We start from the raw sequence: 15,667 nt of genomic DNA, 5'->3' as shown, positions 1-15,667 counted from the left end.
AATAGACAAAATCAATGCATCTCTACATAAGTTACAACAGTATTATGTTATTATCCAGTTGCTGACATTATTATTATTATTATTATTATTATTATTATTACCTAATAACTAAAGCTCAACATGGCTAATTGCTAGTGACATAATTCAATTCAATTTTATTTATATAGCGCTTTTAACAGTGGACATTGTCTCAAAGCAGCTTCACAAAATGAAAAGAAAATTAAAAAAAAATTTGGAAGTGTGTATGTGTGAGAAAAATGTGTCTAGATAATAATGAGATGAATGAATGAATGAAATATATAAACTAATGACTCCATTGCCTCTATTCAAGTTGCTACTTAACACTTGTTTTCTTGGTGATAGGTCCAAAAGAACAATCATGGATCCAATCCATTAAACAACTTTATTTCACTCGATATTTTTTTCTATTAGGAGGTGAAACAAACTGCAGCCTAGTGTAAACAGCAAGCCTCAATTTCTTTTTACCATAAAACATGTAGCATACGGGGACCACTTTGTTTACACAAGACACGAATCAAGCAAGCCACAAAATAAACCACAAACGAACTGTACTGGGACCATGTATAGAGGTGGTCTGTGCGAGGTTCACTTGTGGGCCATTTTAAAGGGGCTCATTTGTTGTGTTCTCATATGAGCAAAAAATGCTGAGTCATCATTTGAAGCTTTCTAGCACCACTTGGAATGCTAACCAAGTGTGAAAACACCTGTATTTATCCTTATTTTCAGGGTACATTTACATAAAGGCAAGTGATAAAAAATTTATGGTGCTTTCTGTCTACAGACAAAATGACCTTGGTGACTAGAGGCTATGCATTCTAGAGGCAGTCCTCATACTACTCCCAACATGTGCTTATTGTCCCTATTGAGATGCATACATCCAGGGTGTGAATCATCTGGCCCACACACAGAATGTGTATTTGTGTGTCAGACATGGTCATTGAAAAGCCACCAACACACCAGAAAGAAGGAAGGGGGAGAGCGAAACAGTTTGAAGCTCTGCTTTAAGTAACCATGAGTCCAAAGTGCACATCATGGGCCGACCGAACTCCTAAATCTGTCCATATGATCGAGGAACACTGTGGCTAACATTTCACATACTTTCCACTTCAAACATTCATCTACATTCCCCTCTTCGTCTGTCTCTTTCATGTGGAAATCACTGGGTCCGTATTCAGACTAAAAACCTCTTCCAGGTCTCCCTGTTGAAATCTCACAGACAGGGAGGAAACTCTCCCCTACAAAGATGCACAGTGATGAATGTGTGGAAAGCCTTGTTGCGTTCGACCAAGTCTAGTGTGAGCTGTCGTCTGGAAAAACCATTACGTCTCACTCTTTCTGGCCTAGTCTAAACATTTAATGTGATGACCAGGATTAAAGACCTCCCATGATCTCTGTACAGCTAGTATTGTTAAAAGAGTGAGTCTTTCGTTGATATGGGAGAGCAAAAGGGAAGTGTTTGTTTTGCTCCTTCATGTTCCTCATTCCAAAAAAATCTCACTTGTGCAGTTACAAAGGGGCACTGTGTTTCAGTCCACAAACATAGCTTGTTGCGAATAAAACTGACTGGCGCAGATGGGACCGGTTGTACTGGTTTGTGTGTATTACATGCTATCTCAGGACTATGGGTTCCCTGTTAAATAAACTTCCCATCTGTCCAGCTTGGCATGAGGAAGCCCTTTTGTGTTTCAGTAGGAGCATGCTTGAAAAAAAAAAAAAAAAAAAGCCTAGTCAGCGTTATGATAAACATTTCCCAGATCAATTTGGTTAGAGTGTAGATGCAGGAATGAACTTATTTCATAATTTTTATAAGATAAAAAATTGTTAACCATATCGTTCAAGTGGACCATGCAGGAAAACACTTCACGCCCCGGAGCCTGAATGATAGCACAATGGATTTGAACTCAGAGACAGCGTGTTAATGTATTGATCACTTTGGGGTTGGAGACTTGAGACTTGTTGGCTAAGCGGTGTGATACATCTGGGTACAATTAGAAGAGAAAGAGAGGTGGAGACCGACGTGGTGGACATGTCTGGGGGTGTCGCCCATACACACACACACACACACACTCCAACAGAGAGAGAGAGTAACAGAGAGCGGATACATTACTCTCTGACTGAGAACCGTTTGAATGGGAGCGATTTGAATTCAACTCCAACCGTCGGATTATTTAAATCTGTAAAGATGAGCGCACGCGCTGACGCCCGTCACTTGAGGCCGCGCGTGAACAGGGGCGCGTTACATTTCATGTGAGTTAAACGCTTCTTTTCATTCATCTTTTTCTCTCATAAACGCAGCGTACAGTCTTAAAGCGAGGCTAATTTCTACACCCTCGCCAGCTTTAACTGCACAGGTTTACATGCACGGTACGGTACAGTACCGCTGCGTTCTTTTTTTCCCTACTTATGTATTGTTAAATTAAATTATTATTATTATCTAAGTACAGTTTAACTAGATTTAGGACAGTGGGTGCATTATTATTATTTTTTTTTGCTGTTTCGTTATGCTCGTGGTTATGCTGCCCGGAGTTTGGAATTTATCCGTTTAAAAAAAAAATGTGTTTACAGCTTGTTTTTAAGACGTTATGATAATCACAACGGTCACACACTGTTTGCATGAAGTTAGAGATATAGTGTGCGGCTGCGCAGGCGAGTTTCACTTCTCCTTCCTGCACTCCTCTACTTTTATACCTGAAACAGAAAAAAAAACAAAACAATCTTATTCTTAGTATAACTCCTGTAGTCATTTGTTATGTTAAACCTGAATAAGTATTATATCAGTACATCTCTTTACCTCTAGTGACAAAAGCATTTGAGCTTCTGTATCACCATTGAGGGTAGATAGACATAACACATTAACACATAATATTTTAACAGCAATAAAGGATGCACCCAAATGTACCATGATCATACTACTGTTTGTCTTCCTATATTTTTTAGATTTGAATGTACCACTATATTTTTAAGCATATTTAGAGGGTCTGTGCCAGAGAAAAATAGCTAGGAAACTTTAAATACACCTTTTTACTGTTGGGTAGAAACAACCTAGGTTCTGGACTGCCAACAAAATGCTTTTGTATGGGCATAGTAAGTTCCTGTTATCACTTGTTAAAGCCGTTTTCTTACCAGTCTCTTTCTTTTATGTTTGTTTTAAGTTAATAAGACAAAGAAGACAGTTTGCAGTTATATTACAGAGAACCAGGAAAGCAACCCGAAAGTACTCTGTTATGAAGCTTCTTTCGTGGCAGAAAACATGCCTAGCGTTACAAAGCAGACACTCCTGACTCCTTCTGTAAATGTTAGATAAACACCTGATACCGTTTCAATCGTTACACACTTTTCTTTGTTATGATAACAGCTCATTTCCTTAATTTATTTGCTATTATACTCTGATTATGCTGGTTCGGGACTGCCAACAAAATGCTTTTGTATGGGCATAGGGTTAGGGGCCTTGCTTAAGGGCCCAACAGTGGCAACCTGGCGGTGAACTCCCTGACTATTTGATCAGCAACCCAGAGCACCACCGCCTAAGGCCCTAACAGAGTTATAGATCAGTTTAAAGAAAAGTTGAAAACATAAACAGAGTAAAAACCTGTGCTACCTGGTCCTTCTTAAAGATGTCTTCAAGCTGTTAGATCTGTTGAAAGCTGCCATGTCATTCTATATTTAGGCACGCTGTTGCTCTTAAAGCCACCTAAGGAAAGCGAAAAAAGTATTAATAGCTAAATGTTCATTGCAAAAAATATATTATAAAACTATAGTCTTTTTACTTTTTACGTTTCTTTTCCTGCATGTCTATGTAATGATGTCATTTTAGCCTTGGGTTTAAGTTTTGATGCTGTAAAATTTGATATATTGCCTGTCTTAGTGTTCTGTATTTTAACTTTAAAGCATTACCTTTTCAGTTCAGTGTGGTAACATACATAAAGAGAGAAACATAACAGGATACACTGTTAAAGGAAAATAATTTGAGGCTCGGTGGTTAATTTGTGGTGTGAGGCAAAATAATAATCCACTTTTTTTTTCATGTTATAAAATGCATCAAAGTGTTTTACTCCTTAGAGATACTCCTCCTAAGATTTTAAATGTATTAATGGATGACCTGTTAAGAACTTTAACAATCTGTAGTTATGTTGTTATATTGTTGGGGAACGGCGATGAGACAAGTACGTTCCTGTTATCACTTGTTAAAGCCGTTGTTTCCTTACCAGTCTCTTTTTTTATGTTTGTTTTAAGTTAATAAGACAAAGAAGACAGTTTGCAGTTATATTACAGAGAACCAGGAAAGCAACCCGAAAGTACTCTGTTATGAAGCTTCTCTCGTGGCAGAAAACATGCCTAGCGTTACAAAGCAGACACTCCTGACTCCTTCTGTAAATGTTAGATAAACACCTGATACCGTTTCAATCGTTACACACTTTTCTTTGTTATAATAACAGCTCATTTCCTTAATTTATTTGCTATTATACTCTGATTATGTGGCAAGTCCACTAATGAGCCAGTGTGAGCGAACTGTGACTGGAGAAATGATAATGAATTAAAACGTGCACGTTAAAATAAACGTGTTTCAAATTACAGCTGGCTTCTCGGTCACAGCTTCTGTTATACAGATTTGAGAATTAAGTAGCACTGTGGTTTAAGGGTTTGTAAACACAAATAGCCTCTTTATAAAATCAGGTGCTCCCTGTGGTTATGTTTTGTTGATAATTGAGATTTATTTGCTACCATTTCAGTAATGCTGTTGACACCCTGTAATTTAAAGTGTCTCTTTGTTAACCTCCTTGGCATCCCAAAGAGTTCTCATAAACTTCCACTACATTACTGCACTAATCATTGACGTTTAAGAACATGTTGAATAGACTTAGCAAGATATTTTACAGCATGGACTTCAGCTTACTTCAAAGAGGGAATTGCAGCAGTTTTGATCAGTTTGAGGAAAACCAGAAAGGAATACAATGTCTAGATACGTTTGTGTTTAAAATCTCTCAGGTCAGATGAAGGCCAGAGTTGGATGCACACTCCTAATTAGTGAAGTTCTAAACTTTTAGGAATGGGATTTTTAAAAAGAAGTTTAGTGCAGCATGTTTGTCAAAGGAGCGTGTAAACTGACTCACACTTGGCTTGAAGGATAAAAGGTGGGAGTTGTCCCAAAGCTCCTGGTGCTTTTGGCATGGAGATTGAACTTGGGAGGAGTACAACACACTATAATAATTACCCCCATCCTCTGGCCAATATTTCAAACCCAAACAGCCACCCCGCTCAGTTATTTCTCATTTTCTTAAGTCACAGAACAAGCATATAAAAAGAAAGAGCCCACTTGGATCCAGTCCAGTGAAAACAAGGACTAGATTTTCACCCCCTTTTTTAAGTCTGGGGTCAGTTACTGCTGACCAACTAACTTTACTTTTCTGTCTATCTTTGCTCCATCTTATAGCCATATATCTTGACAAGCTGAAAGCGAAAAATCTGAATTACTACCCCACACACCTCAAAAGCATGTTAAACATCCCCAGCCATCGTCATAAACTGTCCATCAAGCATTTTTCTGTAGGAGTTTGACTTTGTAGACCAACTAAGCTGAGTATTTTAGGCTTTCTGCATTAAGCAATCGTAGCTGAATAGTCAGGTATTTAAAAGAAGCCCCAGTTTTATAGAGAAATCTGATTCTTTCAAGTGATCCAAGTGTAAGACTATATACCGCTTTTGTCTGTTAACTTGGACCTTGCAGTGTTAGTATTGTGTTATAACAAACATACACTGTATTTTCAAAAAAGAGACCTAAACTCATTCTTGTTTGCAAAAGCTTGGGTGAAATAAATCAGGAAAGGCAATCCTATTTCTACTTAAAGCAACCTTAGATTAACTGTCGTTTTCTTTCTTATCTGATTCCCTTCAAAACCTATATGTGATGTTTTAGTGGTCCTGTGGCAAGCACTGGAAATCTGGCAGTGGTTTTCACAGCTGTGCAAGTGAGATCTATAGGATTGTCACAGAGTGTTGAGAAAACAGTGGGTATCATGGCATTGTGTATTTTATATTCTATCTCTATAAGTATAGTTAAGGTTTTTCTTTACCTATACTGTGTATAATTCATGGGATCATAAAGGCCCATATTAAGGACAGCAGGGGTTGCGAGGGTTTTCTCAGTGCTTCAGTGTTTCTTAGAATGAGTGGAGTGGGCTCCGAGCCACCTCACGCGAGATCTTCGTTCATTGACGTACAGACTTTTTAAGACGTTGGCACCATTTAAATGTTTTATCGGAGAGTTTCAACTTTGTACTGTGCTTAAAGTGTTCTGTAACCATAAATTGGTTTGACTTGAATGCCCCTCATGTAAAAGGTAAAATTCTTTTTAAAAGAAGCACAGCAAAGAACATGTTCCATAGACAATTGTTTTAGACAGGTTAGTAAATTATATTTTTGTGTCTTTGCCTTTGATATGACCCCTATCTTTTTTCTGCAAATGTATAGTGAATGTTGCTGACGCACAGTCTTATGGTGTGCATGTCTCCAAAGTGCCACTCTTGCATTTTCAGAGTGTGCAAATGGAAACCTCTGTGGAAAGCGAATAAGAATCGTTGGTTGTTCTTGTGCTGTGGCTTTTGGAGAGCCACACAGCTACAGAGCTGTCTAAGCATGCCCATTCTCTCCCCAGCACTCACAACCTGTGATTAACACTAACTGCCGGCTTCATAATGCTGCCTTCCAAGATTCACCAGGATGTTTTTGTCTCCCCCCAGCATTTTAGCACTTCTAATTCCCTTTTTCCATCGGTGAAGACCGTGCTTAGCTTGTAACCGCTGAGCAATTTAGGCTCTGCAGGGGGGCCTTTCAATGTCCATGAAATGCTGATTGCTGACTGAAAATGTCAAATACAAATGAGAGACATTTAAGGTAATAAATGAAAAATGTAATAAACAAAAAAAAAGGAGTTATGTTAGAATGCAGAATACTTCTAAACATTTCATGAACATGCAGATGAAACAGTTCACATTGAGGGTTGTTTCACGAAAGGCATAACCCGATGAAATATTAACCCACCTTCATGAATCTTCAAAGTTAAGATGTTGCAGGTGTTGTTCAAGAAAACTGTTTATTCTTTTTGTAGTGCTTTTTAATGCCTTGCCCAGGGCCAAATGTAGCTTGATTACATTGAAATATTGAGCAGTTAAAGTGACTCTTTTAAAATAACAATAATGTATGAATTTCAAAAAGCAAAAGAGAAAATACTGTTAAGAAATTTATTTTTAATAACTTTTATGTTGAAACGTTTGTGGACACCTGACCAACACATCCTTAGGTGTTGTTTGGAACTTATTGCACATTCAGTTTCCCGTAACGTTATAATAAAGCTCCACTCTTTTTGGAAACCTTTGGGAAGGCAGGAAAGGGAATTTTAGACTCTGGAAAAATCAAGATAGTGATTTTGGGGTGGGATTTTGGTTTAGCTGATGACCTGCAATTCAAAACAAGATGCTGAGATCTGTGCAAAAACTGGAAGGTGGTCTGAAGGCGGAAACATGAAGTGATCGGCAAAGTAATGATATAAAGCTGTTTGCAGCTATTATCTTTTTGAGAGAGTGGATATAAAGGAACGAAAAAGCACCCAAAACTAACCCTTGTGGGATGTCTGTAGAAAATCCGCACGGAACACCTCATAAAATTCATCCCTGGATGCCAGTTTACATGATGGTGGATATACCCACCTTGGTGTATATATACATAAGTTACTCATGTACTCTAGTTATCTGCATGGACATTGGCAACTAATCTTACTAGCTGCTAACATTGAAGCAGCATGTCATTAGATTATTAAATGGAGTTTTCAGTCAGGTGGCTTTGACAAAGAGGTTATTGCCAAACTCAACTTAAAAGTACTCTACTGTCATTTTGTTTGCCTTACATTTCCAATCAGAGGGAGCTGTTTGTAAAAAGGTTGAGTATGTCACATAAAAACCTTAAGTTAACATTAGGTTTTTCATAAATACCTTTTCTTTGGTTGTGTCCTAACGCTGATCACATTGGAAATAAGGGTTAAAAAACGAAACTGAATGTCAGCAGTGAGAGCTGGGTTAGAAGCCCGGGTACACAAACACAAACCTCTGGAGGAGTTTTGTTTGTAACTGGGAAGAAAACAATCAGGGTGAAGCAATCTTTTTATTGGTAGGGCTACCACCATCCTGGGACTCGATTGTGCTGTTTATTTTGATAATTTTAAAAAATAAGTGAAATTGGAAACTGACTCTCTGTTTTTATTGGGGGGAGAAATACCAGGACATGAAATAAGGACGTCTCCATAGTCTGATTCTATAACAAACTCAAATGTTAAGAATGTAAATGTACATAAATTATATTAGTTCTTTGTGTATTTATAGTTTATCACCAAAATAAAATTTAAGATTTTTTTATGCATTATACTGCTCTAAATACAGATATAAAAAAAAGAATCTCAATGTGAATGCTTATTCATGTGTAGGACTGGATAGTGAAGACAAAATAGCTTATTATATATTGTGTGGACTGTTCGGTTATACTGTACGTTACAGGTTTCTCTATTATTATTATTATTATTATTGTTGTTGTTGCACATAGACCAATGTTCACGTGCATTGTGCTGTTGCTGTGTCCGTGTGTGTGATTTTTGGGTATTATGCAGTGTGAATCATGCCACTTTCATGCAGGGCAGTGGAATAATTCTGCCTGTCTGATTAGCAACAGCCAGATTGTCCTCTTACAAACCACATGGACACCCCACTGGCTGCAAACCCAGACAGGCCAGTGGAGTAGCATTGCCTTTCACAGCCAATGATTTCCAACCATTTCAATGTCATGAAACCTCACTTACACATGTGATTATTCATGTTGCATGTACCTTGCTAATGAATTGGAAGGGCGTGCTGTCTTTAGTATCCTGTCTGCTGCACATGCCACTTCAGGAGCAGCTGGGTGCTCAGCATGACTGTCTTTCAGTCTGGTCATATAGTGAAGATGCTTGATTGTTTACGATCCCTGGAGATTTTTTACAAAGTAACGTTGATCCTCTGTTTGGCTTTGAAATCGATTTACTAGATATAGCAAATAATATTTCTTACTAAATCATAGACATTGACTATTTAAAAGTTCTTAATTAACTTTTTTTTTGCTTTTGCTTTTTCCTGTCTCTTTGCAGGTGGGATGAGAGCAGCTCTATCAGCAGCGGTTTGAGTGATGGGTCTGATAATCTGAGCTCAGAGGATCTGAATGCTAGCTCTTCACTGAACTCACTCCCCACCACGCCAGTCGGCTCCCGAAGGAACTCGTCTGTCATGGTAAGCTTTCTGTACACGCTTTGAAGAGTCCTGCTTCCACACCATTACTAAACAACTGCTTTGACTACATAATGACTTATTATATGTAAGAAATAACAGTTTGGTTATGATTAAAAATCTAATAATCAAGCGTTGGGTGAGGAAGAAGCACATTAGCAGCCCCATATTTTTTTTTAATGTTTTATTCTAGGGAATAATGATATGGTTGTTATGCAAGTGATCGGATTTGTGTTACGTTGGGTTATACTGATAATATCTTTGAGTTTGGGTGGGTGATGATAGCAGTGGCTATGAAGGACCTCCTGTACTGCTGTTTGCTGTTCTGTGGTTGAATCAGTCTGGAGCTAAAAGTTCCCCGCTGTGTAGTCATATGTTTATGCTGGGTGTGAGAGACTTAACGCTACTGTCATGTTACTAATATTGCGAAATGTTCCTGAAACAAGTTAGTTCCTGTTATCATTAAACCTTTTAGCTATAAACAGTTGTTTCCCTGAACAACCCATCAAAAAAAATAACTTTTTTAACCGACCTAAAATAAATAAGAAAAAAAGGCTGCTTTTCATGTTACTGAAAAACCACAAAGCTCTCAAGATTTTCCAGAAACAGCCTTAATAGGCACCATATCAAAAATAACATTTTTAATCTATTTTTGAGGAATGTCTGCCATACAAGTTCTAGTTATAGAAACAAGAACACATGAGAGAGTACATTAATATAAAACTGACTTGTCTTGCGGTTGCCATTATTGTGGGATTAAAATAAATTGAGATTACAGTAAATTGCCTTCTGACCAATCAGTATTGAGTATTTAACAGTAGCAACAGTGTTAAGACCATTGTGGCCATACTGTTTCGATTGTAGTTAAAAAAAATAATAATAATAACATAAGCTAAAGAAAAGGTTGCCATATTGTATGTGCCCAGGTTTTAGTTTACTTTCAGTATAATCAGATATGTGGTTTACACAGTATACCAGAAACACAGCATCTTTCAGTAACATGCAACAGAGTAACATGTAGTGTACCATCATTCTCAGTGTGTTGGACCTTCCCGTTAAATTTCTTCATGGATTCCATAACATTCTAGTCCATGGTGATATGATTGCCTTATACAGTACCTGATTTTTCAGCTGCACCTTCATGCTGCGGATCTCTATGGTTTTACCACATCCCAAAAGTTTTCTTTTGAATTCAGATCCAGTGACTGGGAAGGTCACTAAAGAACACTGAACTCATTGTCATGTTCATAATGCCAGTTTAGGACAACTTCTGCTTTGTGACATGATGCGTTATCATTCTGAAATTAGCCGTGCAAAGACTGTAAATAGTAGAAATGAAGGCATGGCTGCTTAAATAGGCTGTGATGATTGATTAGTATTAATAGGCCCAAAGTGTGCCAGGAAACTATTCCCCGTGTCATTACACCACCTCCACCAGCCTGGACTGTTGACATAAGGCGGGTTTAGGCCATGGATTTATGCTGTTTTTCGCCAAAGTTTGAATATTGTGAAGCACTTTGTGATTGCAGATCTAGAAAAGTGTTAAATAAATATATTTGTTGTTGTTGGTCTTTCGGCTGCTCCTGTCGAGGGGTCGCCACTGCGCACCACAACTTGGCACAGGTTTTATGCCGGATGCCCTTCCTGACACAAGCCTCCCATTTTTATCCGGGCGGGGACCGGCACTGCTTCCAGTGGCTGGGGTTTGGGCATTGGCTGGGAAACTAACCTGGGCCTTCTGCATGGCAGACGAGGGACCTACCACTGAGCCACCAATGCCCTTATTATACAAATATAGACTTACTAATTTAAAGGACTTATGGGTGAGTCTGTGCCGACTGCAGCCTCATCTTTCCATTCCTAGCTGATAGAAGTGGAACCATAAAGTAATGTAAGGTTTGACGTGTTGAAATGCTTTTCCGTTCACCACATTTGCACAAAGTGGCCCCATGAGTAACTGCAGCCTTCATGTCAGCTCATTCTCAGGGCAGTCTCTGTTGACCTTTTTCCTTAAGAAGGTGTTTCTGTCTGTAGAACCTGATGTTTTAAGCATCCTATTCTGAGTAAACTGTGGAGACATTTCGTAGAGCAGTGTAAAATTTCAGGAGATCAGCAGTTATAGAAATACTCGCTACCAACAATCATACCATAGTCAAAAACACTGAGATTGCATTTTGTCCCCATGTTCTAAAAATGGCTTGAATGTAATGTGATGTATTGCACTGCTGCCATATGATTGGCTAAATTAGATAATTGCATGAATGAGAAAGGTTACAAGTGTTTTTTTTAATAAAGTGTTTAATGAGCATGTACCGCAGCCATGGTTTAGTACAATAAGGTGTGTTTAAATATGTTCTACTAATTACAAGAAAAAATAACTTTTGAAAAAAATGTTCTAAGTTGCATTTATTTTTGGTTATAAGTCCCAGCATTGATTGCTTTAATGTCATGCCATATGATTTATATGTGCAGTAATAAATTACGTATTGGAGCATTTATTACATAACTTTCCGGTGACGACTCAGGTGACGGTTATTTATAGACCGATTTATGATTTCCACCCCAAAATGACCCAAGTTCCCACATTCTCAGCAGAGCCACTGATGTAAAATTATTAGAAGCACATTTAAATGACTACTTTGCGCACTGACACTAGATTTTATGGGTCAGATTGTGGCCTTATTTATTTATGTATATTTACTGTTTGTGGATAGACACACTTATTTGTGTTAGGTTATGGGTCATATACCCGAATGCTCATGTTTCACTCATTTGTACAGTTCTGACCTCACAACACCCTGAAAATAATCATAAAAACCATGCAACACAGACATCAGAACCATGTGAGAGTCAGAATTAGGAGCATCTGCATAATTTTGCACATTGTTTTTCTTCCTGGGCCGAAATACATGCTAAACAGTGTTTACTGAAATCTTTGCTCAATAAGACTTAAAATTAAATAACAAGTGCAGAAATTCAGGCTCAGCAGGACCGAGGAGAAATAAAATCCCATTAATAGACTTGCAGGGTGGGTTGCTATGGCAATGTAGCCTACTCGAGATATGATAGATACATACAAGCTTTTATAACAGATTATTAAAGAGAGACAGGTTTTGGCATTAATCTTGATCTTTGTGGTACCATTTGATGTTAAGATTTGTCTGCATTTTTCAACCACTTCAGTCGTTCAGCAGTGCTGACAGGTTCATAAATGCCAATCACGCATCTTTCAGACCCATAGATAGCATGTATTGTATGGTTTCGTTTGCTTTAAGAGCTTTGAGCATTCCTAGCTGGCTTTTCCACGAAAGGAAAGATTACTTGTCAAGTGAACTTGCACATGGCTGAGCCATTTATATATTTCAAAGTATATTATTATCTTCAAGTCATTATGGTTGAATAGTCACCTAATTTATTTGACTGCTGTATTTCTCGTTTTCCATTACAGCCTACTTGAAAATGCAGTATCTTGCCATGTTTCATCATTATCATACCACAGACAGCACATGGCTAAGCAATAGAGTTACTTTATGAGCAAGCCATGTCTGAGATGTGGCATTTTCCACATATTAGTGAATATCATTGATTCTTGCGATTTTACTGGTATGTTAATTTAGGCGCATCTTCTGGGCTTTTTCTGTCTTAAATTCAGGCATAACGTTACAAAATTTTTAATGTTAGTCTGTAGACAGTCCAACTACGGCATGGTTGGTTATGCATATACCTATAGTAGCAGATGATAATAGTGATTATTATTTTCTACAAGAATACCGCTTAAGCAAGTCCAAACTGAAAAAAGACAGAAGACGATGGGCTGAATGGTATTTAGTATGGAGAGCTCCCTTAGTGTTTAGCTGTATTATCACACAGAGGAGCACATTACAATTACGATGATGGTTAACACTTCAGCAAGACAGGAAAAAGGATGCTCTATTAACAATGTTAATGTTTGTAAATATGGTTAATAATCCCCGCTTGTTGCAAAAATTAATGTATCAATTTTCCAAGCCCTAATATTATACATGGTTAGGATGCAGTGCCCCTCCTGCTTCTGCGCGAACTCCAACTATGGTTTCAGGGTAGTGCTTATAGATTGCACATTCGCTTTTATGTAAAAGAATTTCTGTGTAATTGTGCAATTCCATGCATCATCTTTGTGCATGTAATTTTGCAAAATGCATGAAATACGTGCACATTATTATATATGAACAGATTTTTAGTCATGCTGGCCACCATAAGACGTGTACCTAATGCAGACTGTATTAGAAGTGATCTCAGAATGCCGAAACCCACCTTTATACTTTATACTGACGCCTGCGCGCATAAACGGAAACACTTATCTGTTGGGATTTATTTTTACTTAAGTGCAGGTTAATTTTTTTCATTTTCACTTTTACTTATATTTTGTATTAATTATTTTTATGTATTTATTTTTTTGGGTTGCGAAGCGATTAATTTTAGTTTCCATTATTTCTTATGGGAAAATTTTTTTTTGGTTTATGAGCTTACTTCCAGGACGAATTATGCTGGTAATTCAAGGTTCCACTGTATATACCTATAAGGTTTTAACTAACTGCTGTGCAAAAGTCATGCATAGAAAGTGTTGAATGTGCCTGATTTAAAAAAAAAACAAAGCATTTGTTATTTATAAATTTAAGAGCCAGAGTACAATTTAGGTATTTATTATATAAAAATATTTTATTAAGGGTTCCAAGCAGCACAGTTGGATTTACTGAATGAATGATTTGTGTGTGTGTCTTGTCAGCTGCGTACAGATGCAGAGAAGCGCTCTCTGGTGGAAAGCGGTCTTGCTTGGTACAGCGAAGACAGCAAGGCCTTGCAGAAAGCAGACAGTGGAGCCTATGATACAGGCAGCCTGAAGACAGAGTCCTCCAACAAATACAGAAAGAGCAGACCATCAGAGGGCTCCGGGCAGGAGAAGACAGCAAGGCGAGAGCTTAAAAAGCCACAGAGCCTCGGACAGCCGGGGAGCTTCAAAAAGGGCCAAAATCCACCAGTGGGCATCACATCTCCAATCACACACACATCGCAAAGTGTGCTGAAAGTGGCAGGTGAGGAAGATGCATGCATTTCATCTTACTGGAGTTACATTTGTTGCAGTTACATGCAGTTACACATATATATGATCTATAAAAGCCATAAAAGATGAGACATTCTGATTAAGTCTTAATTTACAGCAAGTGTATAATAATAGAGACATACTGTACACACATATACACACCTGCAGCATTGTTGCATTCCTGCTCCACATCAAAGCATTTTTCTCATGACTTGATTATTGAGATAGGGTTTCTTCTGCATGATCTAGAGTATGCATATCAGCTAACATACAGACAGGAAAACGCCACGGCTTATCTGTGTTATTTTACCATATCTTCATTGCTCAGATCTTATCCAAATCATAAAACCTTTTTTGCTGTTTAAATGCACTGGCTCATTCCAAAAACGATAAGTATTAATAGGTGATATTATGACTTTTTTTCCCTCCGCTAGCCACTGCTGTCAAACATAAGCGCTCAAAATGAAGACCAGATGTAGTGTTGAACTCAGAATAATGTCTCTTCAGCAAATATCACTGTGCTATCACAGGAGGTGGAGGGAATCGCTCTGTAGTGGATGCCAGAATTTGATTAGCGCAAAGCCTTCGGGAGGATGGGAAGAGATCTTAATCCAGCACTCCTTACTCTATGTAGTGTCTTTACGTCTAGACAGCAGCTTTGCCTAATAAAGAAACCCGAACAATTGCTATGAATTAGGTGGTTATTGCATGTAGTTCTTATTTTACCTGTGAATAAGATGTCGTGTGACCAATTAATGGGAGATCTTTGACGTTTAATAAAAGCCAGAGACAGAGCACATTTAATTGATAGACAGTTGTGGTGCCTCACATCATTTTTAACATTTTATGAGTTAGTGTGTGGTCAGGTTTCGGTGTTGACACTAGGACATCGGCAGCTGTTGAGTCTCTCACTGGAAATTAGAAATGACAAAAAAAAAAAATTGTCTGTTTCATATTTTTTTTTATCAATTTGATTTCACTTTCCATTCACTTTCCAGTGGTCAGAGTGAATCCAGAGCCTCAGGAACACTGAGAGGCAGGAATACACCCTGTATGAGACGGCAGTCAATCGTAGTTGAACTAATTAATTTTGTTGAGTTATTTAATCACTTTCATTTAAAGACAATAAGTCTTGTTAATATAGATCATATAAAGTGTTTATTTATAGAGATATTTATATATATAATCCAAAATTGATACAACTGATAGACTGCAAATAAAGATATTACACTCATTAAGTACAGTACATTCAGAAAGTCTCAGC

General features: G+C 37.8%; 1 protein-coding gene across 3 annotated transcripts in view; it reads left to right on the top strand.

Annotated features, from left to right (window-relative positions):
• The window catches only part of nav1b (neuron navigator 1b), a 67,237-nt gene that overhangs the window by 25,884 nt on the left and 25,686 nt on the right, over positions 1–15,667 (top strand). For 2 of the 3 annotated variants that reach the window (XM_053498005.1, XM_053498004.1), the window contains exons 4-5: positions 9,188–9,326; positions 14,089–14,395. In XM_053498005.1, coding sequence (XP_053353980.1) covers positions 9,188–9,326; positions 14,089–14,395 — 446 coding nt within the window. Of the gene's footprint in view, positions 1–2,080; positions 2,269–9,187; positions 9,327–14,088; positions 14,396–15,667 lie in introns of those variants that run through there. The other variant, XM_053498006.1, reaches the window with a different exon arrangement.

Source organism: Clarias gariepinus, chromosome 6 (assembly GCF_024256425.1).
Source record: "Clarias gariepinus isolate MV-2021 ecotype Netherlands chromosome 6, CGAR_prim_01v2, whole genome shotgun sequence".
Classification (NCBI taxonomy): Eukaryota; Metazoa; Chordata; class Actinopteri; order Siluriformes; family Clariidae; genus Clarias; species Clarias gariepinus.
Note: the sequence above shows the minus strand (reverse complement) of the source record. Positions and strands in the feature narration are given on the sequence as shown.